Source organism: Xenia sp. Carnegie-2017, unplaced genomic scaffold, assembly GCF_021976095.1.
Source record: "Xenia sp. Carnegie-2017 unplaced genomic scaffold, XeniaSp_v1 HiC_scaffold_3, whole genome shotgun sequence".
Lineage (NCBI taxonomy): Eukaryota > Metazoa > Cnidaria > Anthozoa > Malacalcyonacea > Xeniidae > Xenia > Xenia sp. Carnegie-2017.
The window spans coordinates 6,139,654-6,167,262 of NW_025813493.1; the positions used below are offsets into that span (position 1 = coordinate 6,139,654).

The 27,609-nt window shown below is 34.0% G+C and overlaps 1 protein-coding gene across 2 annotated transcripts; it reads left to right on the forward strand.

Moving 5' to 3' along the window:
- Positions 1–1,614: 1,614 nt before the first annotated feature.
- On the forward strand, positions 1,615–26,802 carry LOC124454322 (serine/threonine-protein kinase BRSK2-like). Of its 2 annotated transcripts, XM_047005140.1 has the most exons (23): positions 1,615–1,816; positions 1,985–2,079; positions 4,611–4,696; positions 5,577–5,655; positions 8,009–8,070; positions 8,530–8,614; positions 8,737–8,771; positions 9,376–9,409; positions 10,549–10,617; positions 11,007–11,054; positions 12,393–12,491; positions 13,090–13,124; positions 13,990–14,145; positions 14,936–15,054; positions 17,129–17,189; positions 19,856–19,918; positions 20,599–20,732; positions 22,426–22,477; positions 22,812–22,881; positions 22,999–23,070; positions 24,197–24,263; positions 24,525–24,641; positions 25,172–26,802. In XM_047005140.1, exons 1-23 carry the CDS (start codon positions 1,747–1,749, stop codon positions 25,393–25,395), a joined length of 1,932 nt encoding a protein of 643 aa, XP_046861096.1. In that variant the 5' UTR covers positions 1,615–1,746; the 3' UTR covers positions 25,396–26,802. The 2 variants fall into 2 exon arrangements, with proteins under 2 accessions (XP_046861096.1, XP_046861097.1); XM_047005141.1 differs by lacking the exons at positions 24,197–24,263; positions 24,525–24,641; positions 25,172–26,802 and adding an exon at positions 23,246–23,551.
- Positions 26,803–27,609: the final 807 nt, after the last annotated feature.

Here is a 27,609-nt window from a genome sequence, read left to right on the forward strand (position 1 = left end):
TTGTATTATTTTGTAGCAAGAAAATATCTGGTTCTTTAACCGATACATCAATTGACTATCTTCAATATAAAAAAGGACCAGAAGAAATTCTTTTTTAACTTTAATCCAAAAAAACCAAAATCACGATAACATTAGGTATCCAGCTGCAAAGAAATTACATAAATTAAAATGTCCTCACAAAGTAGCTATAATTCACTACTTAAAAAACATTTAAAAGCAATCATAAATTGGATCTTATAAATATAATTATTAATAATATTTATGTGATAATTTAAAAAAGTTGTTGATATAAAGATATTTTTCACTGTTTGTTAAATGTGTGACGTGTTCTATAAGCACTTTCAAAAAACAAAGAATATCAGAAATTCAAGTAACGTTTTTTTCCTATGAATTTTTTTCACGTTTTTTTAAAATTTTTGATGAAGTGTTATTTGCACATAGTATAACTTTAATTATTAGAACATGATAGAAGCCTGTACGTAGTTACATACAATAATAAACAATAATTGGATGAATTTGAGCATCATATCAAGAATTATTCAGACCAAAGTCAATGTTATCTGCCGAAGCGAAGCAAATATGAAGTTTTGTCTTTTTCTTTGTAGCTTGTTTGTGTTCAGTAAGTCTTATGTTTAAGTTCCTGCCAGTTCCTGCCAGCAGTAGTCCCCTATAGCTGTCTTAATTTTTATAGCGCACTGTAAAAATAAACATATCTTACGATTCTTGCATGGAAGAGCTATAAGCGGAATTTTGTTGGTTATTAATTAAGTGATGTGTAAACATCGGCTGATATATTCAGAGTTTAGTGTTGCAGAGAAACTCGTATGAGAGCTGGCGTGCTTATATATTGTTGAAGAAGAAGTTACTTGATGCGTTGAAGTTTTCATTGATCATCAACATGAGCTTTGTGCATATGTTATATTTTATGTCTTCAATGTAAATATTAAAACTAACAGGAGTGATTTTGGTAGTTTTTCCAAGGTACACAGAATGTATATAATCTATTGTCAATGTTCAAGAACGACTCCTCCCCCCCCCTTCCCCCCAGTACAACTGAGTAGTCCCATTAGGAACAACGTGGATTATTCTTTACCCACATACTCAAGAAATCGTGACAAGAATTGAAATTGTGAAATACAGTAAGCAGCGGATTTTTTTCCAGCTTTTGAAGAATGTTAATTGGTGCACTTTTAAAAGACGGACCCCACGCCAACCAGCCCCTCTTACAAATAGTTGTACTGACTACAAACAGTGCCTCTTATTGAGATTTCCCGGTGTGTTATTGAAGACGTCAGTCTGCTCGTGCATAAATATATCTTAATGTCAAATGCTGTGAAGTTTCTATGTTAAATATTTTATTCCGAGAGTACTTTATTCAATATTATAGGAAGATAGCAGGAGAGTTTTTTAAATAATAAACAGTCTTTATTGTCATTGCTCGATTTTTCAAAGCACTCTGTTGGGCTTTTAATTAATCTTCATCATTGATTGATTTGAAGGAAATGTCTATTTACCTCCCACTATTCATTGTATTCAAATATTCACGATTGAGTGACGTAATTTACGGAAGTTCCTGTGACGGAATAAACACAGTTGCTAAAACCGGATGTAGGACAATGTTATTGAGATTGCTCTCTGTTTACTGGATATTGATGAGTATATTTCATCTTTCTCTACAATCTGTGAAATTTTCTACTTACTCATGACGATGAAAGGTTTATAAGTAAACTTGGATTTTTTGTGAGAATGGAAAGACAAAGGCAACGAACTATCGGGCCTTATATTCTCAATCAAACTTTAGGCAAAGGGCAGACAGGTACTGAAAAGTAGACAGAACGGAGTTTTATTTAATGGACATTCTTTTATTGTTTTGTTTTTGAAATTGTAAATCAAATGCCCTTATTTAGTTTCGTTTTTCCCAACTGATAGTCTGATATTGTTATGGATAGACTCCATCTTATTAAATGGGTTTCGTGCTTTTCAGGAGTAGTTCGCTTGGGTGTTCATTGCACTACCAAAGAAAAAGTTGCTGTGAAAATTATCGACCGCACGAAGTTGAATCCGCAAATTTTGGAAAAGGTGAGCGTGTGAATTTAATTTTATCAAGAGTAAACTTCAATTTCTTTTGCCTGAGAGTGTTAATATTTTATTTTTGCGTATTGTCGACGTTCCGTCATTCATTCAATATGTCGTCAACACTAAGTTATTTGCAGCTGCTCATCTGTCAAAATGAATAAGAAAAGTTTGAGCTGTTTAAACTGCTGCTCCTCTCAACGTTAGGTTTTCTTTGATATACTTTTATCGTGTGCTTTGTGTGACAGAAACATGCGATGATTTTTGTCGGGTTATTGAAGCGAAACCATAAAGGAAGTAGATGATTTATTTACTACATGATCAATTTGTCGTCGTTTGTTTAGAGATACTGCATAGATATACGCATTTAGATGCTCGTTTTTAATTCATTATAAAACTGTATTTTGTGTGAACAAGTCATGTGTATTTTCTACTAGCTTTGTATGTATATTTTCTTGAAGTTGATTTTCTTTACATGCAATCTAATAATTGCTATTTACCATCAAAACGAAACTTCGTGAATAATATATTTGATGAGAACTTCGTAATTTATCATTTCTTCATGATCATTGCATGTGGTAACCTCGCAAAAGATAATTTTTCCATTAAGATAAGTAAAAGTCGGATCTTTCTTTTTAAAAATTGTTTGGAAACAATTATCTCATTTGTCATCTGTCTCTTATTTCTCGTGTTTTTGTTTTATAAAAAAAATTGAACGTTGCCATTCAAGAACTGCGACGCTTTTGCATGATAATTTTATATTTTAAGTTTACATTTGTCATTCCTCGAGGAACTTTTATGGTATAGTATAGCTTTATGAAATCTATCTTTTAATTTGGCAATTACATTCAGGCTGAAATTAATTATTGGCCATTTTTGATAGCATCTGATACAAATCTGATGCTTACTTTAACAATTTTGTGATGTGTTTAAGGCTTACTAAAAAATGCTACATCATTCATTTTTAATGTTAGTGTGTGAGCTTTGTGGAGCTTCTGCGTATCCCTTTATATACATGTAGTCATTCTCTAGCCTTTTCTGTTGTTTGTATGTATGATTGATTTGAGAAGAAAGTAATCAATTGAATTGGATGCATCATCAATACATTTTGACCATATGTCGATGTTTCGTAGTGTTTTATATGATAATGTGAACCTAACAAATATTCATATTAGCCTTCATAATTTATTTCAACGAGCAATATAAATAATGCAACTATTTATGTGGGATTGTGTGCAACATAATCTTTTCTTGAGGAGTGAATATTTTCTAAGCATGTTGGGAATTGAAAATTGAAACAATGTACAGTGTCCAAAATTTTGTTAACTTAGTATCCATTAGATAGTGAAACTTGGTTTTGGAAACTAAGTTTATTTTACTTGTTTCTCAATGAAATATGAGATTTTTTGAAACTAGGGCCGTAATTTATGATTTGAGTAATCTCTTATTTTTGTTAATAGTAAAGTAACACATGTCTAGCACATGTAAAATGTTATTTTTATGTCCGCTTGTGATTCAATATGAGTATTAACCATTTTTAATAAGTAGTTTTTACATATTGAAACAACATTCTCAAATTCAGTGAAAGGAATTTTTTAGCAAGGAAAAATCACTTTGTGATTCAGATCAGATTGGCAACAATAAACATGCTACTGTGATTTGGCAAAAGCCAAATAGTTATAGATTGTCAAGAGTATATATCAAATTCTAAAATCCAGGTCTCCATATGGATACTCAAAAGTTCAAATTTCAGACCCTGTTAAATCAATTATCTAGTTCATCTGCATTCTGCTATGTGTTTAGGATACTTTGTCATTGTCAACAAAACAAATTTAAATTTGGTGTTGAAGCATGTTGGCAAGCAAACATGTTAGTTGTTGGGTCTGTAGTCTGTCTTGCAAAAATGAATCAAGAACCTTTAATTTTTTAGATTAATTGTTCTTTAAAATTCTTTTAGTTTTACTTACCACATACAGAAGCATAGACAGCATGCTTAGTCTTGCTATACGTATGCTCATATTCTTGTGTTCATTCACTGCAAAAACAATAGATTTAAGAGGAAATGTTTGAGGTAATGATCAGAAGTTTACGTATGTAGCATCACTAAAACATGCAGGCATTTTTGGGACCGCCTAAAACATGCAGGCATTTCTGGGACCGCCTAAAACATGCAGGCATTTTCGAGACTGCCTAAAACATGCAGGCATTTTCGAGACTGCCTAAAACATGCAGGCATTTTTGGGACCGCCTACATACACATTTTTTATGTTTACTTACATGAAAGTTGATCCACTAGCGGATCCAAGGTACCTCAAAATAAATTATAGCTCCTCAATTTTAAATTCAAATTACTTTCAGAAAAAAACTATTGGTTTTCAATTTCTAAAGAGTATAGTTTTGCCAATGAATTTGCCTCGAAGGTGTTTAGAATTGTAAATACATGCCAAAATGTGTTGCAGTAATTTATTTTGACGTACTCTAAGTCCGCCACTGAGTTGATCAATTTTTTGACAAATATAAGTTATCCTGTTTTCTAGGTGGAAAGAGAAATTGCTATTATGAAGCTGATTGAGCATCCACATGTTCTGCGACTTTATGATGTGTATGAAAACAACACGCATTTGTAAGTAAATGATACGCAATGATAACTATTCACACAAAAACATCAATTGTGCATGCTTGAAAATGAAATAAGAAATAGATTCATGTTTCCTTGTATGTAGAAGTCATTGATTATGTACGAATCACTTCTTTCTGCTTCTCCTTTATTCACAGCACGTTTCCCCTCGGATTTGACCGATCTTTGATATCCTAATATCATCCCTCACCCCATCCATCGGTGTCTTACATGACCATTATCTTCCCTGCCATTCCCCTTCCCTTGTAGAAAGGAAATGTGAATCCGTCGTCTTTCTGTCATACTTATTTATGAAAGAAAAACAATGAAACGCGTGCGGTGATTGGTTTAGAGCCGTGTTTACATTTCTTTTTCCTAAATTGCTAGCTGTTATTCTAATAGAAATACTATTTCTCAATAACCATGCATATATGCAGTTGCACAAATTGCTAGAAAGCACGCAAGGTGATTGGTTTAGAGCCGTGTTTGCATTTCTTTTTCCTAAATTGCTAGCTGTTATTCTAATAGAAATACTATTTCTCAATAACCATGCATATATGCAGTAGCACAAATTGCTAGAAAGCACGCAGACGTTTAGACCAATATCCGAGTCGCGAAGCTCTTATCAATCAACGAGCCAGATCAATAAAACATGCCCGTATTTTGACGAAGACCCGAGTCGTGGAGGTCTTATTAATTAAATACCCGGATCAATTAAGCATGCAGATATTAAGACGAACACCCGAGTCAAAGAGCCAGATCAATTAAAGAAACGTATTTAAATGAAATATAAATTTCGCGAATCACCAAAGTTTAGACCATATCAACCGTCATAATGAAAAAACTTTTGGAAAAATTTTCAGCAATGTCTTTCTCATAATTATAGGTTTCTTATTCTGGAATACGTCGGTGGCGGCGAGCTTTTTGACTATCTTGTAAAGAGAGGAAGACTTACCATCAACGAGGTGAGTTCTTCAATTCTGATTTGTTTTTCCTATTTTTCAACGTGTTTTTATGCAAAAATGAGTTAGAACGAGCAAATTTTAATCTCGATTTATGAACGTATACTTTTAGGGGGTGTTTACATGAATCCGGAATGACTTTCAATCCCGATTGAAACGTGATGTCAATCCGTGTTTACATGGGAAATCAACACAAGGATTGACATTTCGCGGGAATTTTGAAATATGAAGATGGCGAACATAAACATTATAGCAACCCTTTTTTTCTGTTGCTCCTGCGTTAATACAGCTTAACACTTGCATGAAACTAATTGTTTTTCTTCGCACTCATTTTGGCCCATTTAGCCGCTTTATTTGCTTACGAGCTTCAATTTCCCAAAAGACACTACGCACGGCGCATGCGTGCTTCGTCATTAATCTCATTCCAGAATGAAACTCAATTCACGTTTACATGAGGTTAAAACCAAATTTCGATCCGGAATGAAAATAGGAATGAACTCGATCCGGATCGAGTTGTGACTCCTTCCGGGTCATGTAAACATGCAGTAGGATTTCTTTTAAAGTGGAATGAGTTCATTCCGGATCGAAAGTTATCCCGGATTCATGTAAACACCCCCTTACTTGAAAGCTGAAGAGTATACCATGTAGTTTGAATAAAAAAAGCCAGCATCCCAACTATAAAGTGATTGACATACTAAAAAGGAAGAAGGACATACTTGTTTGATAGGACAACGTATTATTTCGAAAGGTTAAGAACTGCAGTAATTGTAAAGGTTGAATGTTTTGAAGGAAGAAGGGTAGAAAATAATTATACCCAACGACTTTAGTAGAAATGATTCTTCGATCCTTTTAAAATCTATGTGTTAGTGCTTAAAACAATGCTATAGCAGTGATGTGCTCGTAGGTATAACGTTATATAATGTTATCACTTCACCATTGTCGGTGACCCTAAGCTACGTAGCTTTGAAGGTTAGCTTGTTTCCATATAATCAGAACTCTGAAACTGAAGTGTAAGAGTTCTACACTTGCGAATCGAATTCGTATCAAAATTAGTTGTTAGGATATTTGGGGATTGAATCGATAGTAGTTTTGATGATCCATTGCTTTATGTATCACCTCATCACATTGATTTTGAGGGTACGTACATGAGGATTGAATTGATAGTAGTTTTGATGATCCATTACTTTATATGTTACCTCATCACATTGATTTTGAGGGTACGTACATGAGGATTGAATTGATAGTAGTTTTGATGATCCATTGCTTTTTATATTACCCCATCACATTGATTTTGAGGGTACGTACATGAGGATTGAATCGATGGTAGTTTTGATGATCCATTGCTTTTTATATTACCTCATCACATTGATTTTGAGGGTACGTACATGAGGATTGAATTGATAGTAGTTTTGATGGTCCATTGCTTTTTACATTACCTCATCACATTGATTTTGAGGGTACGTACATGAGGATTGAATTGATAGTAGTTTTGATGATCCATTGCTTTTTATATTACCTTATCACATTGATTTTGAGGGTACGTACATGAGGATTGAATTGATAGTAGTTTTGATGATCCATTGCTTTTTATATTACCTCATCACATTGATTTTGAGGGTACATACATGAGGATTGAATTGATAGTAGTTTTGATGATTTTTACTCACTGTTTCAAGAAAGTTATTTGGTGTTTTCCGTAATCAGGGCATAGCAAGCATGCAAATTTGTTCGTGCTATGTAAATTTTCATCATTATCTTTATTCATCTCTTTAGAAATCTATTGTTTTTACTGTGAGTGAACACCAAAATATTTTTATAGCATGAACAAACTTGCGGGCTGGCTACGTCACTCTCCGTAATGTCTTTTTTACACGAAAATACATTCGTTCAAAACTACCCTCATAAATCGAAACTTTCACCTTACAAAATGCAACTGACCTCTTTAGCCCACTGGATTTATTGCTTGTCGTGTTAAGATCAGTGCGTTGCAGCCTCACGCGCATATTTTTAATATTGCCTCCTGGGTGAAAAAATTTTGCTCCGCTAGACGTATTAGTGTTCTGGAACTAGAGTGACAATATACCCTGAACACTCTACCTTTTTCTGAATTTTGCAACTGTGTAGAGCAGGTAGGACAGTCTTGGCTCGTCAGACCAAGTCTACGTACGTGGTGAAAAAATGCATTTATGTGGCCTCATAAGTAGGCTGTGACAACATAAAAACAATTTTATAAATTGGGAATTTATATCGATCTGATGAAGTTTTGTACTGGAGTAAAATTACAAAAATTCTTATTTCTTATTCATTGACGTGAAATACGTATGTTAATGTCTAAACACAACTTGTTTTTCGACAGGCAAAGAGGTTTTTCAGCCAAATCATCTCAGCCGTGGACTTCTGTCATAAGCATTGTGTTTGGTAGGTTTAAATTTGCAACATTAGACGGTTTTGCAACTTTCCTTCCTTCTCAGAATTTAAAAAATTGAACTACAATTGATACGAGAATGACGTATCTTAAGCTTATAGCACTATATAACTACATAGCGTGCTTCCACTTACATCCTGACAGCCTTTTTGCACATCTTTTATTTGACACATCTTATTGAAACTACATAGCGTGCTTCCACTTACATCCTGACAGCCTTTTTGCACATCATTTATTTGACTTATCTTATTGAAACTACATAGCGTGCTTCCACTTACATCCTGACGGCCTTTTTGCACATCTTTTATTTGACATATCTTATTGAAACTACATAGCGTGCTTCCACTTACATCCTGACAGCCTTTTTGCACATCATTTATTTGACATATCTTATTGAAACTACATAGCGTGCTTCCACTTACATCCTGACAGCCTTTTTGCACATCTTTTAGTCATCGTGACCTGAAACCCGAAAATTTGTTGCTTGACGAGAAAAACAACATAAAAGTTGCCGACTTTGGAATGGCTTCTTTACAGGTTGGTAAAGATTGTGAAACTTACTTTAAAACTACGAAATACGTAAGGCTTTCATGTGGATGTGTAGCTATGTGAACGTTTTTACATGAAGTAATGAGTAATCGAAGTTAATATTTCTACAGGTTGATGATAATTCCATGTTAGAGACGAGCTGTGGGTAAGATAATGTGCTAGTCAGCAAATTTCATTTCATAAAACCAGCAGCAAAAGTTTTTGAAATTATCAATGGCCTTTATCGTACGAAAAATGATGAAAAATGACGAAATTGAAACATTCATAATCGTCAAATTCTTCTTCATGTGGAGACAAAAAATGTCATCATATTGAAACATTCATAATCATCAAATTCTTGTTCATGTTGAGACAAAAAATGTCATCATATTGAAACATTCATAATCATCAAATTCTTCTTCATGTTGAGATAAAAAATGTCGTCATATTGAAACATTCATAATCATCAAATTCTTGTTCATGTTGAGACAAAAAATGTCATCATATTGAAACATTCATAATCATCAAATTCTTCATGTTGAGATAAAAAATGTCGTCATATTGAAACATTCATAATCATCAAATTCTTCTTCATGTGGAGACAAAAAATGTCGTCATATTGAAACATTCATAATCATCAAATTCTTCTTCATGTTGAGACAAAAAATGTCGTCATATTGAAACATTCATAATCATCAAATTCTTCTTCATGTTGAGACAAAAAATGTCATCATATTTTCACCCATGAAAATAATATATATATTTTATAGATCGCCACATTATGCCTGTCCAGAAGTTGTTAAGGTAATTTCTTAACTCGTATCGCATGTGTCTGTTTTAAAATGACTTTAGGACAGCGTTTGTTTTGTTGAAAGTATCACGTAGAGTCTTGAAAGTACCCGGGCTACTTTCAAAATTACGTAATGGCCTCAAGGTCTGGCTACTTTCAGGGGGGAAGATGCTTATTTGCGAGTTGTTGTTTTCAGTATTGATTAAATACAATGGTCAGCTCTTAATCCACGCTTTCTAAAGTAAATTTTTCAATTTTGTGTAAGGTTGTGTAAGATGTGATAATTTACACAAATGTAGCTACCTGAACGTTTTACTTTGTATAATGAAGTATAATATTTTGAAGCTCTTAGAAGAGCCGTTAGAGAGCGGTTACTTTAGAGAGGGTGGTTACTTTTGAGGGAGCGGTTACTTTTGAGGGGCTACTTTTAAGGGAGCGGTAACTTTTGAGGGAGCAGTTACTTTTGAGGGAGCGGCTGCTTTTGAGGGAGCGGTTACTTTTGAGGGAGCGGTTAATTTTGAGGGAGCGGTTACTTTTGAGTGAGCGGTTACTTTGAGGGCGGTTACTTTTGAGGGCGGTTACTTTTGAGGAGCGGTTACTTTTGAGGGAGCGGTTACTTTTGAGGGAGCGGTCACTTTCGATTCTTTAGTAAATGTTAAAATAGGCAGCTTCTTTCAAGGGGAGATTGCTTTCATGGGCACGGGGGGGGGGACTTTTGAGACTATGGTGTTACTTTTGTTTAGTGTACTTGCGTCGGGTGTATTTTTGTATCAGTATGTATTGTAATTATTACTGTAATGAAACGGCGATTCATTGGCTGAAATATTACTAAGATAATATTAAGTAAACGGTTTGAACCCGTGAGTATCGTTACATGTTTGTGGATGTAGATCGCTCAGTTTAGTAGAGTCCTGAGAAGGTCTGTTGTTGTTGATGTTGACTGACGTTTCGACAACCTTAGCGGTAGTCATCTTCAGAGTCAAAGTTAGATGACTACCGCTAAGGTTGTCGAAACGTCCGTCAACACCAACAAAACAGTCCTTCTCAGGACACTACTAACCTGGATGATCTACATCCACAAACATGTAACATAATATTCGAAGAAAAACGCGAATTTCATTTTAAAATGAAATATTGTTTCAATTGTATATAGGGTATAAAGTACGATGGACGGAAGGCGGACATTTGGAGCTGTGGTGTTATACTTTATGCATTGGTTGTTGTAAGTAGATGATTAAAACTCACTCGAGTTGAATGTATGACATACATGAAGATATATAGTCAGTGGTGTAGGTACATGCTAGCCCAGAGGTTTACGTATGAGAAACCTGATCATCATTGCCATCTTTAATAATAAACTTATGTAGCTATTATAGATTACTTATTGTTCGTACTTGTGTAACCCTATTTTTGTTAGTGGCCTCATTTCTACATCACTTTCAACTGTTTTCAATTACTTTTTCATTTTAATAGAAATAGCATCAATTAAACGCGTTTATAATGCAGACTTGGTTAATTGGTTATCAAGTTAACAAATTTTTTATTTATCTAATGAGAAATTAACAAATTTGTCCGAAATCTGTCTGATTGCTTTTCTTAACTTTGCTTCAGGGAGTCCTACCATTTGATGACGACAACTTACGACAACTTTTGGAGAAGGTTTGTTGTTTTCTATAGCTATTTATTGATGTCAACTGCGTTCTATGATCATGTGTATAGCAAAAATACTTTTACCTGTTGAAAAATTAGAACCATGCACGACTCGAATTAAATTAGAACACTATACATATCAAGCATTGGAACACTGTATGGAACATTAGAACACTGTACGTGTCGAACATTAGAAAACTGTATAGAACATTAGAACACTGTATCGAACATTAGAACACTGTATCGAACATTAGAACGTTGCATGGAACATTAGAACGCTACATGGAACATTATAACGCAACATGGAACATTATAGAACGCGATATCGAACATTAGAATACTGTATAGAACATTAGAACGCTACATGTAACATTATAACGATGCATGGAACATAACGCAACATGGAACATTATAGAACGCGATATCGAACATTAGAATACTGTATAGAACATTAGAACACTTTATCGAACATTAGAACGCTACATGGAACATTATAACGATGCATGGAATGGAACATTATAACGCAACATGGAACATTATAGAACGCGATATCGAACAATAGTATACTGTATCGAACATTAGAAAACTGTATAGAACATTAGAACAATGTATCGAACATTAGAACACTGTATCGAACATTATAACGCTGCATGGAACATTATAACACAACATGGAACATTATAGAACGCGATATCGAACATTAGAATACTGTATAGGACATTAGAACACTGTATTGAACATTAGAACGCTGCATGGAACATTAGAACGCTACATGGAACATTAGAACGCAACATGGAACATTAGAACGCAACATGGAATATTATAGAACGCGATATCGAACATTAGAATACTGTATCGACCATTAGAACGCTGCATCAAACAAATGGTCGCTGTTTTAAAAAATACATTTTGATGAGTATTTGTTGCCATACAAAACAAAATCATGTGTAACAGAAAGAGTAATTTTGTTTAGTGAAAAAATATGAAGTTTTATAGCTAATTCTTACGTATACTGCAATAAAAAAACAGTGGGCATTTAACATCAAAATAATGAAAGAAACCTTACATTTTTCATTTTACAATTACTACACTTGGACTGTTGTATTTTGACGTAACTCAATGTCTACGACCTAAAGCAGATTGTGCTTTACCATTATATATGTGTATGTATACCGTCTTTTATCCACTAATGGTTTTATGATTAATGATTATTACTACATTTGGACTGTTGTATTTTGACGTAACTCTATGTCTAAGACCTAAAGCAGATTGTGCTTTACCTTAATAGATGCATACCGTCTTTTATTCACTAACGGTTTTATGATAAATGATTTTGTTTTTGTCAAGGTGAAGACGGGGGCATTTAGCGTTCCAAATAATGTGCCGAACGATTGCCAGGATCTAATAAAAGAAATGATCAAAGTTGATCCGGAGAAAAGATTTACGGTTAGTTTGCAATGTAGTTTAGCTGATCAATTCCATGCAGCTTCCTGTGACCGAATGACCCAAATCTCTTTTTATACGATGTTTTTGTATGCACTAAAGCCTGGTTCACTTTTGGTTTAACGTGACAAACGCGACAGCGATTAACTTTAATCGCGATAATCCCATATGAGAACGTGGTTAAGCCTGGTTTCCACTTTTGGTTTAACGTGACAAACGCGACGGTGATTAACTTTAATCGCGATAATCCCATATGAGAACGTGGTTAAGCCTGGTTTCCACTTTTGGTTTAACGTGACAAACGCGACGGTGATTAACTTTAATCGCGATAATCCCATATGAGAACGTGGTTAAGCCTGGTTTCCACTTTTGGCTTAACGTGACAAACGCGACGGTGATTAACTTTAATCGCGATAATCCCATATGAGAACGTGGTAATAATCGCAATAAACGGCGACTAAAAATCGCGAATAAACATCAAAAATTTTTGATATTTGTATAGTTTTTCTTATATGCTTGCGTCATTGCATTTTGGGCGAACCACTTGTTTTGAATTGCGAAATAATCGAAAAATGTAATGAGTCTTTTTATCTTGATATAGATAAAGCAGATTCTGAACCATAGTTTCCTGAAAAGGTACACACCAGTAAATGTTTTCTTTTTCTTGTGTTTGTTGATGCACAAAGCAATGCTGACTTTCTAGTTCAAATTTTATACGTACTACGGACCTTAATTGTTGGTATGAAATCATTAGATGTATGGTAGGACTTGTTTGAATTACAGGGTAAGATCTATGGTGTTGATGCATTGTCTAAATTTTCGTATTCGGCTGTTTAAATCTCAAATTTGCAGAATGTGAATCTAATCCAGTTGAACTAATCTCGGATTCCAATTCCTAACACATCCAGATAACAGAATAAAATCATGCTAAAGTTTATTTAGAGTAATTTTTGTGTTAGAGCGATACGCTATTGATTCGTCTTTTTTCAGTGCAAGGTAATCGCCCCTGAATATTTTTATCGGATTCTTTTGTACGTATGTTATTATTTTATGATTCAAGTATGTTAATGTTTCCTTCTCAGATTATAAATTCAAGTTCTAGGATTATAATCAAAAAGCTAAATTCTTAATTAGTTTTGATATTATTGTATAAAAAATCCAAATCTCGATCTCGAATCTCGGTGGGACTAGCCTTTTTTGATGATAGGGAAAGCTCTATATTGGTCTTGAATTGAAATTATGACTATAATGTTGCACTGGAGATCTTATTTTACTCGAACAGTTTAATGATGTTTACATTTTTTCACTTTAAATCTGTACGAAAACTCTTTTACCCAGTTATATTTATTGATCTTAAAGTTGCTGTATTTAATATTTCATTTCATGATGATTGTGTGCACGTAGTTTCATTTGTTGAACATAAATTTCTTCTATTTTGTATTTCACGAGTTGTCTTAGAAAGGTACGTGTATTATGGTGCGTTAAATGTCTTTTTTTTTAGTTTAGACATTCACGAACAACGACCTGTACAAAAAGTGGTCAAAACGGAGAAAATATATGGAAAGGATAACATTGACCCCGATGTACTTTCTTCTATGAATAGTTTGGGATGTTTTAAAGATAAAGAAGCCCTCGAGGAAGAGTTAATGAAAGATGAGTGAGTAAAAGTTTGATATGCTCAGTTGTTAACTACTTCCAGTATTGTTTAGTCGGAAAAATATATATATACGCATTAGATACCTTTGTAGTAAAGATATATGTATGAGCAATATTGTTTTATACAGTTCTAAAATCACCCTATAGCTTTTTTCATGGTAGTAAAAGATACATTTGAACAGTATTGTTATTACAGTTCTATAGAACCACTTGGGCTTCCATTAGTTATAGAAGTTAGATGTAAACAATATTGATATGTGCAGTTCTATTTAAACTACCTTAAAGCTTTTTTCATGTTAGTAAAAGATGCATGTAAGCAGTATTGTTATTACAGTTCTATAAAACCGCTTGGGCTTCCATTGGTTATAGAAGTTAGATGTAAGCAATATTGCTATTTACAGTTCTATTTAAACTACCTTAAAGCTTTTTTCATGGTAGTAAAAGATGCATGTAAGCAGTATTGTTATTACAATTCTAAGACCACTTGGGCTTCCATTAGTTATAGAAGGTATATGTAAGCAATATTGCTATTTACAGTTCTATTTAAACTACCCTATAGCTTCGTTTTTGGTAGTACAAAGTATATGTGAGCAGTATTGTTATATACGTACAGTTACAAACGACCTTAGCTTTTATTGGTAGTACAACGCATGTGTAAATGCAAGCAATTTTATATGTATAGCTCTGTGGTTGAAGTCGACTGTTTATCGTTTTTCCAACGCTCGTACTCTGTTTAAATGGTATATTATACATAGTACATAATTATGGATTATATTCTGTTTGTTTCTTAGTGAAAATATGGAGAAAGTCATGTATTTTTTACTGCTTGAGCGTAAAGAGCGTCGACCGTCAAGTGCCGATATTGTTCCGAAGGCAGTACGACAGATGGCTGAACGAATTCACGTTTATGGTGAGTAAAATGCATGGTTGTTTTTAAGAGAATTTCAAACTTTCAGTTCTCTCAAGATTCATGTTTTGTGAACATTGAGATTTTCGTGATGAAAACCCAAATTTCAAGTGCTTTTGGTTTAAAAGACTGAATTAGATTTAGCACATAGGAACGATTTTCACTGTACACATTAGAACAAGAGGTCTAAATTTTTCTGAGGCTCACAAAATTGTAAGTACAAGAAGATTATAAATAGTGAATGAATGAAAGTAGGAACTTTCATGTGCAGATATTATTTCTTGAGTACGTAGTGATTACCTTCTGCATTTGAATTATATTTGTTGCATGAACTTTTTCAATTTTTTTCCCATTATTTGTGCGAGTAATGCGTTGCTCGTAAATTCAACTCAATTTTCAAGTCAGCTCTATCAGTCAGCTATATTATTTCTTGAGTACGTAGTGATTGCCTGCTGCATTTGAATTATATTCTTTGCATGAACTTTTTCAATGTTTTCCCTTTATTTGTGCGAGTAATGCGTTGCTCGTAAATTCAACTCAATTTTCAAGTCAGCTCTATCAGTCAGCTATATCATTTCTTGAGTACGTAGTGATTACCTTCTGTATTTGAATTATATTTGTTGCATAAACTTTTTCAATGTTTTCCAATTATTTGTGCGACTAATGCATTGCTCATAAATTCAATTCAATTTTAAAGTCAGCTCTATCAGTCAGCTATATCATTTCTTGAGTACGTAGTGATTACCTTCTGTATTTGAATTATATTTGTTGCATAAACTTTTTCAATGTTTTCCAATTATTTGTGCGACTAATGCATTGCTCATAAATTCAATTCAATTTTAAAGTCAGCTCTATCAGTCAGCTATATCATTTCTTGAGTACGTAGTGATTACCTACTGTATTTGAATTATATTTGTTGCATAAACTTTTTCAATGTTTTCCGTTTATTTGTGCGACTAATGCATTGCTGATAAATTCAACTCAATTTTCAAGTCAGCTCTATTTGAAACATAGATTAATTTGTCATTGTAAGTCTCTTCATGGTTAGCCATATGGCGTTGCTTCTCTATGTTTTCACCACCGATAAAAACACTGAATTTTCAAGTCAGCTTTACCTTGAGTATAGATGAAGTTGTATGTAGCTACCCGGAAGTCTCATTACGGCTAGTCACGTGATTCTTAGAAATGCAACGTCATTCAATATATTTCCAGTTTCACCTTTAAGCCTGTTCGTCAGGGACGGCGCTAGAACGTTAATTTCGGGGGCTGGGGGTGTATATTCATGTATTTAGTTGTGCTTTACTGATTCTTTAGAAAACCAAATCACTTTCAAAAGAAATCACTCGCCCACAACTGAATATATGAATATACACCCAATTAGCGTTCTAGCGCCGTCCCTGCTGTTCGTCACTTGCGACATACACGTAAGTATAATACAAATGTTTATGTTTATGTGACAATTGAGGACCAAGGCCGTGACTTGAACGTTATGAGGGGGGGGGGTGTGTGTTTATTCATATATTCAGTTATGCCCGACTGATTTCTTTTGAATATATGAATTACTACCACCATCCCACCCCTGCCTCCACTCCAGTTCATGTTCTATGTACGGTCCTTTTGAGAACCATCTTTAAGGTTGCGAAAATTCGATTGTGTGAAGGTAATTTCTAAATTCAATCACGTTAGTTTTCAATCTTTGCTTTGTTTATTGCTTTGAGACCATCTTGAGTCTTTTGTTCATAAAATTAGCGTGCGCGCTAACAGTGCTCTATACAAGACGTTTCATTCAATCCTCAGTTTCTAAATGATTTATACTTATTCAGTGACAACAAAGGGAAAATGCGCAAACGAACTTTTCACATTATAACTATTTGATCAACTTGTCAAAATCCTTTAAAACCACGCTAAATCCCTGCCTTGCCTTGCTCATGTGAACTTTTACAAACTGTTTTTATATGCAAATGATTTTTTCCAAATAAATGAATTCTCATATTGACTTTAATCTAGCGAATGTACGTGTTCAGAGTACTTCACACATGTCTAAATTTGTTTAACATTTTTATACCTTCTCTTGCAGATCCACCTCGTAAACGAGTAGACTCATGTGGCTCACCTCGTCTGAACCGTTCGCGCGAGAGGTTAGAATGTAAAGAGTCATTTTCGTCCTATATCTCTTTATGTAAGAACAATGAATAGATTTTCTTTATTGGAGTTTTCAATTAAGGCTGCTTCTCCACTACGCAAAGATTAAAAACCATTTTTAATCTTTGTCAAACGCTTTACGACTTGAAATTGTTAGGGTCTGATTATATGGAGACGAGCTGGCCCTGATAGTGAGCTAGCCCGATGATTTCTAGGGATTGAAAAGAGTCGAAACTTCAAGGTTTAAAATTGCAACTGTTTGCGAAGCACCACACGTCATTCTGGTTGTAATTCTCAAATTAGGGCAAATTGGTTGTTTCAATTTTAAATGTTTCAAAACAATTTCACTTTCAAAAGAAATCAGCCTGTCATAAAAGAATATATGAATATGCCCCCACACCATTAAGACAGGATCGAGGCCATTGCTGCAGAAATTAATTTTTGATCGGGTGAAATATAAAACGTTCTTTCCTGAATTGCCTCTTTATTCTGAAAAGGCACTTGTATATCTCAATGGTACGAAAAATTACATAGGCACGTGCCTCGTAATAATTTCAAGTCGTAAAGCGTTTGACAAAGATTAAAAATGGTTTTTAATCTATGTGTAGGGGAGAACCAACCTTAATTGAAAACGCCATTAAAGCAAATTATTTTTTGAAAATTCTACGAAGATTACATAAATTTGAAAGTTCAATTTATCATCATTAATAGTAATCTTAACATGCACTTTTAAATAGTAAATCGCTCATTGAAACAGAAAACATATCTGAAGAAATTGATCTTTTAAATGAACCGTAACTTAAATTTACTAACTAAATTTTAATTGTACTGTAAGTAAAGCCACTTTAAGGGGCCGATTACATGGAGCAATTTCAGCCCGGTTTGAGCTACCCGGGATTAAATTTCCGCCCGGTTTGAGCTACCAGGGATTAAATTTCCGCCCGGGCTGAAAATGCTCCATGTAATCGGCCCCTTAGTCTACTAAATGTAACAAAATGAAATCTAAATGTATTTTAAATATACCATAAGTGTACTAAATGTGCTAAATGCTTTTTAAGTGAAGGTACTTTAATTGTACAATATGTGCATTGAATGTATTCTAAATGTATGCAACTAAATATACTTCGATTCCTGCTCAGTTGGGTTCTATGATCATGTGTATAGCAAAAGCACTTTTGCCAGTTGAAAATTAGAACCATGCACGACTCGAATTACATTAGAACACTGTATCAAGCATTAGAACACTGTATGGAACATTAGAACACTGTACGTATCGAACATTAGAAAACTGTATAGAACATTAGAATGTTTAAAGCATAATTAGCCATCATTTAAAGCATTCTATCTAGCTAAAGGCCGATTTCCATACAGAGCAAATTGTCGCGCGAGCGACTTTTTCCGATCAGTTTCTTTTCAATTGTAAGCTCTCGACGGAAACAGTTTCACACTGCTGCACCCAATTCAAAGAAGTGATCGCAAAAGATCGATCGCGCGACAGTTCGCCCTGAATGGAAATCTGCCTTAAATAAAAGCAAATTTTCGCTTAAGTAGCTAACGTCACTCAATAACTAACTTTGTAATGATAAAAAGATAGAAGATATTTGAAGATAAAGTCGTGAGCAAGTGAGTAAACGACTAAAAAGTCAACTCTTTTCAGAAATTTTAGTTATTTCATAATTCATAAAAGCATATTTACACGATACCGTTTTTGTTCCAAAACGTCATGAAATTATGCCGCTTCGGTCTTGCGTTTACATGATACCGTTACATACATTGATCAAAACGGTATAATATGAAAACGTTGTTCTAACCGGCAAAGAGTGAAAACAGCACGGCAAGCTGCATCGTTTAAACATTTATACCGTTTTCATTTGCAAATGAATTTTCTTGAAGTTGGATGTCTTTTGCAGCCTTGTTTTTGAATGTTTTACTTATTCAACATGCAATTACAATGCATAAAACTAAACAAAAAGCTATTCTCGATATTTTGCTACAATACTCGGGCGCCCTTTTGTTTTTTAGAGCATGCCGTGGCTTACTCGTGTAAACGCGTTCGTTTTTTATGCCGTTTTCATTTTTAAACGTTTTGCAAACTCAACGGTATCGTCTAAACGCGTTCGTTTTTATGCCGTTTTCATTTTTAAACGTTTTGTAAACCTAACGGTATCGTGTAAACGCGTTCGTTTTTTATGCCGTTTTCATTTTTAACGTTTTGCAAACGTAACGGTATCGTGCAAACGCGTTCGTTTTTTATGCCGTTTTCATTTTTAAACGTTTTGCAAACGTAACGGTATCGTGTAAACGCGTTCGTTTTTTATGCCGTTTTCATTTTTAAACGTTTTGCAAACGTGTCGTGTAAACGTAGTCTTAATAAGGAAAGAAACTTATCATTGGAAAGTTTCCTTTAGGTATAAGCATGTACTCATGAAAATAATTTCATGTCAAGATCTACCTGAAGTTTCATTCTGGTAGAAGTCATGTAGTTTAAAACATGGCTTTTCAAGTTTACAAGTTTCTTCTCATTTTTTCTTGTTTGCCAAATGAAAACAGCGGTCGTTACGTCTTATATTTAGTTGTCTGAAAACTCCATTCGTACTTTATATGCAACAATTATTCCTTATTCAGTTGTTCTTCAACATTTTTTAAACATTTCATTTGATAGTAACGATAAGGAGTCATTTCTTGCTCGACCTCGTGCTGAAACTGATATTCGCTCTTTAGAAAGGTGACGTCTACTTTTTTTCAATGTGTTCTTAGATATATCATAGTTGTCATCACGCTATGTTTTCGCTAAATAATAGTTTGGTTTTAAGGTATGGTGTGAAAGCTTATCATTTATTCCGTGCTTTTGAATTTGAAAATACTTCAATCATCAAAGAATTTTTCTTTGAAGTAAAAAAGCAGGATGAAATAAATTATTACGTAATTAATCAGAAAGGCAGGATGAAATAAATTATTACGTAATTGATGAGAAAAGCAGGATGAAATAAATTATTACGTAATTGATCAGTTTAACTCGTTGAACTAAAATACATGGAACGCTACCTGAAGCAAATAATTGAAGCCAAATCTTACACCCAGACACCCCATATTACACCCAGACATGCGTGTGTAGTGTTTTGAGATTTTGAAAATTGATTGACTGCACGCGTGTCCTGGTGTAATCTCGCGTGTCTGGGTGTAAATTTGGCTTCAAGACTTTATTAGACTTTTCTATTACAGGTAGCGTTCCATGTATCTTAGTACAATGGTCCTACTATCTTTAGCTATAGGAGGATTTCATAATTCTGACACGCATAGTATGTCAGTTTAAAGTTTCACCTTATGTAAAAAATAGGAAAACTTATTGATACATTAATTGGAAAAAAATTTATCGCCAATATTTTATCTGTTGTTTTATAACAGCATCGCCTCGACTCGCAAATCAAATACACCCCTGAGAAGTAGAACCCCCCCTGGAAGTCCTTGGTGGTCGAGAATGCCTTGGACGAAAAAATCCAATGGACATGATGAGCAAGCAAGTTATCCTATCGAACCATGTAAGCTGTATGTTGCATAATGTTTTATTGCATCACACGCGAGGTGTTTTTAACGATGCTATATTAGAAAATTTAGTGTGATGATCTTGAATTGCTAAAACCAACTTAACTTGCGATTGCCTATTCATGTTGTGCTTGGGGTCATTGTTTTTGTTTTACCTAATCACCACCTTAAATTCATTTCATTTTTCTTTGTTATAAATTTTTGCAAAACTGTGATAAGTGACGAAATTTCACTTCAGTCGTTCATTATAGGTCACTCTGTTCTAGTGATCACCATTCCCGTGGGTAGGGGTTCTGATAAGTCTTTGTCATTAGTTTTTGGCGATAGCCTCGATTCTTCAAAGATTACTGTAGCTCTGTCACATTATGCAAGTCAATATGTTGACGATTTCTTTGCGACTCTTCCGAATTTTTAAAGAGAAAGCTTTGAATTTTGAATGAAAGCCATTTTGAACAGGGATTTTTATTGACTTTTTATGAATTTTGATATGGTTATAGATATTGCAGAAAGGCGTGTATAAGAGGAACTCGTTTACTATTTTGTAATTAAACTTAGTATAAAGTACAGCAACGAAATCTATAACAGTAAACTCTTTTCAAAGACTTAAAGATGAAAAATGGAAACCATAGTGTGAACACAACAAAAACGACATCATGTATTCATACAGTTTTAAATTGTGATATTATCACATAAGATTTTTGTAAGACGCGTATCATAAACCTTGTCCTATTTCCCTGCAATTATCCTATCGTGTTAGGCACTAGAATGTTTAGTTTCGGTGGGAGATTCCAGCTCCTTGCAAGATATCCGAGTTGATATAAGTTTCACGTGCAAGTTTTTAGTCCTATATTTGCGTTTTAACTGACTTCTTAGTACTTGTTTCAACTCTATTTTCAAACTCTCTTCTTCCATTAACTAGAAGCACAGTACAGTATGTACTGCAGATCAACGGTCGTTATTTAAATTGTAGAAACAACACGATCTAGGACAATGAATCATTTAAGAAATAAATGATGTTTACTATGTTTGCACGGGCTTATGCAAATCGAGGAGACCTTTGGGAGAAATCGAGAGCAGATCAGTGCAAGCCCAAGACTGAAGGTCGAGTGTTCCACCTGGTCGCGAGTTCTGGCAAACGTCTCCGAGGTTTTCATAAGCCAGTGCAATCACGAAAAGCATCTTTTATTTCCTTTATAAAATAACAATAATGCAAAACAGACAAATTTAAAGTAAACGTTTTAATATTCCCTCTAAAATGTATTCATGATCGATTTGCAAATTCTCTTTTGCTGATTGATTGTTATGATTGATTTGATTGGGTGAGCTCAGATGTGTTTTGCACAGGTTAATGCAAGCACACCTCTAGACCAATCAACGCACGCGTTTCATTGTGTTTATTTTATAATGGAAAATAGTGCACAATAAGTTATAAGTTGTGATGGCAATTCCATGCTATCATTACCGCATGGGTTTTATGGGAAATTTAATCAATTGTATAGAGCAATGTTGATTTGAAATACAAGTGATGTTGAGTTTATGTAATTAATGTTAATTTGAAACATCCCACTATATCAGTATGCAACCGCGTCTTTCATGTCGAGGCTATCGCTACAAGGATGTTACCATTAGTTACTGAAGCATATATGTATATAAGACTTAATGCAATCTTTGTACAATCTGTTTATATAGCGCTATCAGAGAAAGAATTTTCCTCAAACTTATCATTGGAAGTTTCTCCAAGGTAATGTGATGTCAATGCGCTTTATGCAAGTTGATTTTTAAGTGTTCTGTGTTCTATCGGGAAATGTTAACTTCTCCATAGAGAAAATGAGTGAGTTTTACATTTGTGTGTTGGAGGCACTAGAATATTTGCTACCTATCATGTTACGTATACAGTTTGTCGATCAAATGATAGGTAATTTTTTGTTGTCGCAAATACCAACGTATTTATACTGTAATGAGTTAATGGTTCTTTACTACCATGAACATAGCCACGTTAAAAAATCATGGTTTAGTAACCTTTTAGTACCCACACATTAGTTGATCTCTATAATTATGATAATTTAATCGTTTAGTTCAGTTAAGAAATCATGGTTTGCTCATCTCCCAATTCCTGGACATTCACATTCACCAAGTAAATATGAGGTATTTTCTATCGCAGATTATCTTGTGCTTCATTGTATTGCAATATTCTGAAAAGTCGATAGAATAATTTCAGAAAGCTTATGCATAAATCTTTCCATGATTTTCCATTACTTTCAGTCTATTATTGTTGTGATCAAAGAAAAGCCGATGTTAACAATCAAAGCCGATATCAGTCACGCTTTTTTGACTGTGAGTAAAGAGATGTAAAGTTTCCATCGTGACGATTACACTTTTTGCTTTACAAACACATTTGATTTGATATACATTCCACATATTACAATTCTTGCTTTAAAAGTACATTTGACTTGATGTAGATACCACATGTTACAATTTGTGCTTTACAAGTACATTTGACTAGATGTAGATACCACATATTACAATTAGTGCTTTGCAAGTACATTTGACTTGATGTAGATACCACATGTTACAATTTATGCTTTACAAGTACATTTGACTTGATGTAGATACCACATGTTACAATTTGTGCTTTACAAGTACATTTGACTAGATGTAGATACCACATGTTACAATTAGTGCTTTGCAAGTACATTTGACTAGATGTAGATACCACATATTACAATTTGTGCTTTACAAGTACATTTGACTAGATGTAGATACCACATATTACAATTTGTGCTTTACAAGTACATTTGACTTGATGTAGTTACCACATGTTACAATTTATGCTTTACAAGTACATTTGACTTGATGTAGATACCACATGTTACAATTTGTGCTTTACAAGTACATTTGACTAGATGTAGATACCACATGTTACAATTAGTGCTTTGCAAGTACATTTGACTTGTTGTAGATACCACATATTACAATTTGTGCTTTACAAGTACATTTGATTTGATGTAGTTACCACATGTTACAATTTTTGCTTTATAAGTACATTTGACTTGATGTAGATACCACATGTTACAATTTGTGCTTTATAAGTACATTTAACTTGATGTAGATACCACATGTTACAATTTATGCTTTACAAGTACATTTGACTTGATGTAGATACCACATATTACAATTTGTGCTTTACAAGTACATTTGACTTGATGTAGTTACCACATGTTACAATTTGTGCTTTATAAGTACATTTGACTTGATGTAAATACCACATATTACAATTTGTGCTTTACAAGTACATTTGATTTGATGTAGATACCACATATTACAATTTGTGCTTTATAAGTACATTTGACTTGATGTAAATACCACATATTACAATTTGTGCTTTATAAGTACATTTGATTTGATGTAGTTACCACATATTACAATTTGTGTTTACAAATGCATTTGATTTGATATATAGATACCACATATTACGCACAACGTCACCTCATCAACAAATTTCACTGCTGAATACCGTAAACATAAAGGTATGTTACTTTAGGTTACAAATAAAATATTTCAGTTTCACAAAACTGTACTTTAGTGCATGAGAACTCTCGAGCAGGTCAACGCTCCACCTTCGGTCTCGAGCTTGCACTGATCTGCTCTGGAGTTCTCTCAAATTTTCCTCGGTTTTCATAAACCTGGGCCAACAAAGTGAACATCTTTTATTTCTTAAATGGTGCACAAATAATACGTGAAAAGTCTTCACGGGCTTGTAAAAAATTTCTAATGTTTTTATTATTTAGGTAATCCAATATTTCGTAAATATGTAAGAATGGAAGTGACAATAGAAGAGTTAAAAGAGTTTGAAGGCTGCAGTGATGATGAGCTTGCTTTTTCAGTTATTATCAAATTCATATCAGGTGAATATAGCTGTGACTGGCTGGGCTGTAATTGCATGGGAAGGGGGAGGGGGAGGGGAGAGAGGGTGGATTGAACACGCGAAATGGACTACTTTTTGGAAATTATCTGTAGTCTCCTTTTTGTTCTATTTTGTAAGAGAATGTAGTAAGTTTTCAATGTTTGCTGTTTTCCCCCACTCTTCATACATCTTAAGACCTACTTTGTTCCATAAACGATGCTTTTCCACCAAATCCCAAAGTACTCCGTCTACATATATATGATCAGGGATTATTATAGGTTTGAAAGAACAACACGTTATAGAAATGAAAAATTTATAGAGCATTTAAATAGTGCTCATTGATATTGTCTAATTGACCCAATCAGAAAACCCATTCATTTTAGGTTTACACTTATTTCTCTCATCCCTCCCCACCCACCGCTTGTTAAGCTGTCCCTCGTTCACTTCCAGAACATATTGCTCGATGAAGTTGAGTTTGGAAACTTTTAATCTAAAAATCTCATGTACGGCCTTCGCATTATGTACTGTTAGGATCTTCAAAAAAGTTCAAAAAGATCTGTGACAAACTACAGTTTATCCTCCAGTCAAATGATCGATCGCCTCGTAAGAACGGTGAGTCAATGGATGACTCTGGTATGTGGAACGAAAGTTCGAAAAATGGAAAAAAATGTCGAGGATATGTGGTATCAGACACTGAAAGTGATTGCGAGAATTCCAGTTCTCCTGATATTGAGTATTGTATGCAGAAAACGTAGTATGAAGTTTGGTGGGATAGCTTTATTGTGATGCTGGCATAAAGAAGTAAAAATATTATGAACAGTATGATTCACCCGAAAGGCTTTGTGTTCTGATAGAATTATTCGATTATGCAAAAGATCACCGTTCCTGCATTCGTTCCACTGATTTATCCTTTTAAAAATTTTGTAAGTTGTCAACCCACCTTCTTGCCAAATACTTGTCCAAACAGAGATCAAAACTGGTACTTCTTCATTTCAGTAGTTGATTGAAAACTTTCATTTGTTGGTATCATGATAAAAGCAGTTATACAACCTGAGTGATTTTCTTCTGGTTTATCGCTCCAGTATATTATGATATCAGTGTATATCCAAAGATCAAAGTGTTTGTTTGTATAAACTAAAAGGTTACCAAACGTCTAATGTCTTTGTATGTAAATTAAACGTTTACTAAACGTCTTCATATCTAAACTAAAAGTTTACTAAGCGTCTAAATTCTTCCTATAAATAAGAGTTTAAGAAATGTTAAAAGTTTCTCCCAAAACAAAAATTAAATACTTTTTGTTGTCGTAAACGAAAAGCTCGTCAAGTTTTTCAAAGCACATCAAACGAACTTTTTGCACTGTTAAAAATTGAAAGTCGATTCCAGGAGACTTACGTAGTGTTTTAAATGAAGTGTCGGGGACTGGATCGAGTTGTTCATAGTTAGCTTATTCATTTCTTGTTTTAAAGCAATTCTTGCAAACAACATACAAATTGCACTAAAATTCTTAATGATTTATGGTGTCAGTCTTTTCATTTTATTCACGAAGTAAGTTTAGGAGCTATTTGTCCCAAGCGATTAAATTTCTGATTTTGGTTCGCTTTTAATTTAATGAAATCACTGCGAAGATTAGAAAATGTATGTCGACAACTTATTTACCTTTATCTTTGCAATTTAATCCTGGTATAATTTCGATTTATTTTTTTTGTTCCTCGCATTTCGAGCCGTAGTGAAGTTGTTCAAGAAGAACAACTATTCTGTTAACTAAAAACAATTTCAGAAAATTAACTTAAATACTATTAACATTTTTTATTATATATGTACTTCATTGTCAGACATACAAAGTGATCCGTCGCGTTCATGTTAATTGACATTATTAATGATGAAAATATCTCCAAATTCTTATTTAAATGTATGTGTTTTTATGTTATAGTCATGTAAATAACCATTTACTTAATTGTTACTTCATTTGCTGGTTATGTGAAGCGTAGTCTCCCACTTTTACTAGTTAGTTTTATGTCATACTAAAACTGTAGATACAATAAACTTTATGCACCTCTTTTGGCGGTTTAATAATGATGACTACTCAACTTCATGCCTTATGCATGATTGGCCCACTAAATGTAAAAAAAAACATTGATAAAAACAAGATTTCGTCCTTGTTATTCTTGGGAGTGCTGTTTAGTGTGTAGAAGACAAAAATAATTAGCTACCAGTGCTGTAGAACTATATTTATCAGATGGGGGGCTTTCTTCAAGAATTATCCATTTCAAAGGTAGAAGCGGGGCTCCTCCCCCAAGAGCCCCCCCCCCTCACTTCTACAGCACTGTTAGCGGCTACCATTCAGTTTTAAATGCTTCGCCCGTTTAAAGTGACCGTGAAACGACAATTTTGCTGTTTTAATTATATTTTCATTGAACGGGACTATAGACTACGTAAGACTGTTAATGCACATTATTATGAAGATGCTGAAGTTTTTGTCATGTCCAAATAACACAATCACTGAATTGACGTCACTTTGCATAATGAAAAATATCTGCTTTGTTTGCTGAAATGTAAATTCAACGGAGCATGTACATATTGAGCCCTCGGGAATCGAAAGTTTTGGTGTTTGAATTACATTGCTTTCAATAGTTTCTAAATAACTTTGGACTCTCATAAACAGCCCGCCTCTTTTTATTCTCTTATAATGATTAGTTTTTAATGAAGCCAATATTTTTCATTTTGCTGCTGCCTCTTATTATGCAATATAACCTCAGGCATGGCTGTGTAAACATGACGTATACAAACCTTAACCCTAACGTCTCGATCGGTGGTTAGAGAAAACAAAAGAAGGGATTTTCTTTTCAATTTGCTTTTGTTCTACCTTATGCTTATGTCAAGTAGCTGTGCTTATATTTATGCTTATGCTTGTGTCAGTCGCTTCATTGCTTTCATTTGTATTTTCTTTTGTCTTTGTTTGTCCTTATGCT

Bases quoted from the DNA above. Each gene is read 5' to 3' on its own strand.
- LOC124454322 (XM_047005140.1), top strand. From the start codon at position 1,747: ATGGAAAGACAAAGGCAACGAACTATCGGGCCTTATATTCTCAATCAA. The intron at 8,772-9,375 runs GTAAGATAATGT...TATATTTTATAG, and splicing joins ATGTTAGAGACGAGCTGTGG to ATCGCCACATTATGCCTGTC. The intron at 12,492-13,089 runs GTTAGTTTGCAA...ATCTTGATATAG, and splicing joins ATCCGGAGAAAAGATTTACG to ATAAAGCAGATTCTGAACCA.